Source organism: Vollenhovia emeryi, unplaced genomic scaffold, assembly GCF_000949405.1.
Source record: "Vollenhovia emeryi isolate VEMERY1.0 unplaced genomic scaffold, V.emery_V1.0 DF942386.1, whole genome shotgun sequence".
Classification (NCBI taxonomy): Eukaryota; Metazoa; Arthropoda; class Insecta; order Hymenoptera; family Formicidae; genus Vollenhovia; species Vollenhovia emeryi.
Genome location: NW_011963980.1, coordinates 1 through 3,855, shown reverse-complemented (window position 1 = coordinate 3,855; position 3,855 = coordinate 1). Strand labels below are relative to the sequence as shown.

At 33.4% G+C, this 3,855-nt stretch overlaps 1 protein-coding gene across 1 annotated transcript; it reads right to left on the bottom strand.

The window, feature by feature from the left end:
• Positions 1–120: 120 nt before the first annotated feature.
• LOC105569039 (CLIP-associating protein 2-like) lies at positions 121–2,232 on the bottom strand (the record flags this gene model as incomplete). Its single annotated transcript, XM_012025172.1, has 3 exons — positions 2,228–2,232; positions 408–624; positions 121–327 (listed from the first exon to the last, which is right to left on the bottom strand). Coding segments are annotated over exons 1-3 (429 nt in total), but the record flags the coding sequence as incomplete, so codon positions are not given.
• Between the last annotated feature and the right edge of the window lie 1,623 nt (positions 2,233–3,855).

Below are 3,855 nucleotides of genomic sequence, written 5' to 3'. Positions count from 1 at the left end.
ACAATTAATATAGACGTGAAGTACAAGTTTTGCAGAAGTTTACTCAGTAATCAATAAACGAAGAGCGACGGCTTTTGAAATATTCAGGAGGATAATTTTGATAATATATCGTTGGTTTACCTTTATAAGGCCAGGCATAACCTTGCTAAGATGAGGTTCGATAGCATCCCGACCCCAATGCTCCACCACCTTGTGCAACATTTTTATCGCGCCCATGTTCATCGGATACGGTTCTGTAGCGATTATAGTGGAGACCAAATGGATAATTTGTTCCGGCTTCAAAACCATGGCCATTGTCGCCGCGCACTTCTCCGCGTTCCAATGGACCTGTTATGAACGGCGCCATAGATATAAGATAGCACTTTTAATTCCTGTTAGTTAAAAAGTAAAACGCGATCGATACTCACTGGAGACCTACCGCCGCTGCTGCTGGAAGATTCGACTTTTTGATCATCCGATTTGTAGGCATAGATCACTTTCAGTATCAATAATTCATTGTAAAACGAAAAGCTTTCTACCAGGTCGGGGCATTTAAGCATATCAATTAGCGTTTGCAGCACTTCTACTTGTATCACCTTCTCGTCATCAATGGATAACCTGTGTAAGAGAACTTTAAGCACTTTCCTAAAATATTAGACAATTGTTAAAATCGCCAGGATAACTATTAAAACACATTGCACGTTCGTATACTTACTTTTGTTGTTATTATGAGAGACAACGAGAGAACACGTTATTATTAAATAAATCGGCACAAAGGTTAGGTTCACTCTATCACTCTATTTACGGGCGCTCGTATAAGTCGGTAACGTCAGTCACGTCAGCCGCGCTTGCGAGCGCCACGCGCGGCAGACGACGTTTCTTAACGCGAATTCACAACCGCGGACTTTGCATTGCAAGTAATATCTCCACACACGGGGCACGTAGGAGATAAAAAAACTTTTATTATACAAATCGTACCCAAGTTATCGATTAAACGCAGCTCAAGTTCGTCGGATCAGCCGTTGTTGAGATCCGAAATTCCAAAGGCCCGTCAACTCGCGCACTCGCGTACACTACACGGTCGGTCTCGCGCGCGTGGTCTATTATAGCTTGTCACTTTAAAACTTTTCGCTTATACTTGGCACGTGACACTACTGTGTCTCGTGATGTATAAAATATATGTTTTGTTACTCTATCTTTTTTGCTCTATCTCTACAAAAATATCTTCACTACAAAACTATCTTCTCTACAAAAGTAATGATATCATCAAATGGCACCAATTAAACTAATTAGTTTTAAAAGTGATGGGGCGATGGTTGGAGTGCGGGCATGCCCGCCGGCTGGGCGCCGCGGACGCCCGTTGCCCGTGGTTTAGACAATTTAATACAAATAAATATTTTATTTTAAATTACAAAAACTTTATATTGGGAACATAGATTGGGATGCAGTTTCTCAAGTTTCATCTCAAGCTAAACATTATGGCAAACTCGCGGTAGAAGAAATTAAAGTATTAAGAAAAGAACTAAAAGTTCGAGGTCAAGAAATTCGAAATAAGAATAAAAAAATTACTAACTTACAGTCCTTACTCACACAATTAAAGAACAAAAATTTTATTGATCATTTAAGTAAGGAAACATCGGTACGTAATATTAAAAAATCTCATGTATCTTAATCTGTACAATAGCAATACTTTTCCACAACGAAAATGAAAAAAATAACATTTCACAAGTGATATAAAACCTTCACGATGTGTATTCAATATCATAGATTTTTACATTATGAATTTTACATTATCACATGAATAATTGATATTTTACTTTGATATTTACTTGACAAAACACATTATTAACATATAATATTATTCTTTGGATTTATATAATAAGAAAAATCTCATAACATAAAAGTTATTTTTTGCTATGTTACAACTTCGAAGAAGAAGGAAGTAAAAATAGAATTATTGATAATATATGGCTAATGATGACTAATTATTAATAATTAATTACTAATGATTGTAATTATTTTTTATAGTGCTTGTACAATGTTTATTAGGTAATTTTTGTGTATAACTATAAAGATTTATCTTTACAGACAATTTTAACCCCATTAGAAGAAGAAATTTTTCAAAATATGTTAAAAAGAAAACGCCCGGCATGTTTTCCACCACGTTTACGATGTTTTGCAGCAACTTTGCACTTTCTATCTCCTAAAGCATATAAATATGTTCGTCAAACGTTCATTAAATGCTTACCTCATACCAAAACTATTTAAAAATGGTATGTATCAGTAGATAGTTCACCTGGCATTTCTAAACCTGCCTTAGATGCAATACAAAGAAACGTTACAAAAGTCAAAGAATTGAATAAAGAATTATATTGTGGATTGATTGTGGACGATATGTCAATTAAAAAACAAGTGGAGTGGAATGGTAAACAACTAGTAGGATATATTGATTACGGTACTCAATTGAATAACGATTCGCTGCCAGAAGCAAAATATGCTATGGTTATAATGGTTGTATCTTTTAATATGCATTGGAAAATACCAATAGCATATTATTTTATAGACGGTTTGAGTGGAATACGAAGAGGTCAGATTATTTCACAAGCTATAGTTGCTCTACATGAAACTGGAATTAATATTGTTTCTATTACTTGTGATGGTGCATGTAGCAACATAAATATGTTGAATAACTTAGGCGCAAATATTTCTGTGCTGAAACGAAATAATAACCTTTTGAAAAAGAAAGACAAAAGCAACAATAAAAAATATACTCAACAAACATATACGGGAATAATTAATAATGATAGAGAAATAAATAATAATAACAATGATAGTGATAATAAAAATAATGGATTATCTATGATAAAAGACTTAAAAACATATTTCCCTCATCCAGTTACGAAGAAAAATATTTGGGTTATGCTAGATGCTTGTCATATGATCAAATTGATCCGTGGTGCCTTTAGTAGTAAAAATTTGATTACTGCTGAAAATGAAATTATATCATGGAAGTATATTGAAAATCTCGTTTCAGTTCAAGAAGGTAATAAGCTCCATGCAGCAACTAAAATAAGACGTAGACATTTAAATTGGGAGCAAGAAAAAATGAAAGTCAAATTAGCGGTTCAGACTTTAAGCACTAGCGTTGCAAATGCTTTAACTTTTCTCAATAAAGAATGTAAAATGCCTCAATTTAAAGAAAGTGAAGCAACAGCACATTTCTGTCTTATAATGAATAATATATTCGACCTGTTAAATGCACGAAATAAATTTTGCAAAACTGAATCCCAAAAATGTATATCAAAAGATACTTTTCCAGAAATCGCGAAAAAAATTGATATTTATATTAAATATATTGTTTCATTGAAAAACAGCGAAAATATACCAATCTTACAAACAGAACGAAAAACTGGGTTTTTAGGTTTTATAGTTTGCCTAAAAAGTGTTCTTGGTATTTGTGAACAATATGTACAACCACCCGAAAGTACATTAGACTATTTATTAACTTATAAAATGTCGCAAGACCACCTCGAACTTTTTTTTCTGCAATCCGTAGTAAAGGTGGTCATAATAACAATCCGTCTTGTCGACAATTTGAAACCGCTTTTAAACAATTGCTTGTTCATTGTGAGATAGGTGGTTCGGAATATGCCAACAGTATATCTCAAGATACTACTATCTTTTTACATGCACCATCAACAACAAAGAAAAATTCGATTGATGAATTAATAGTTTCTATTCCACAAACAAGTGAACATCAATACGTTAAAACTTTTGACGTTGACGAACATGATTATGCTACCTCTTACGTTTATATGAACTGTAATTCTGCTTATATTGATAATGCTTACATAGCGGGATTTATTGTAAAATCAA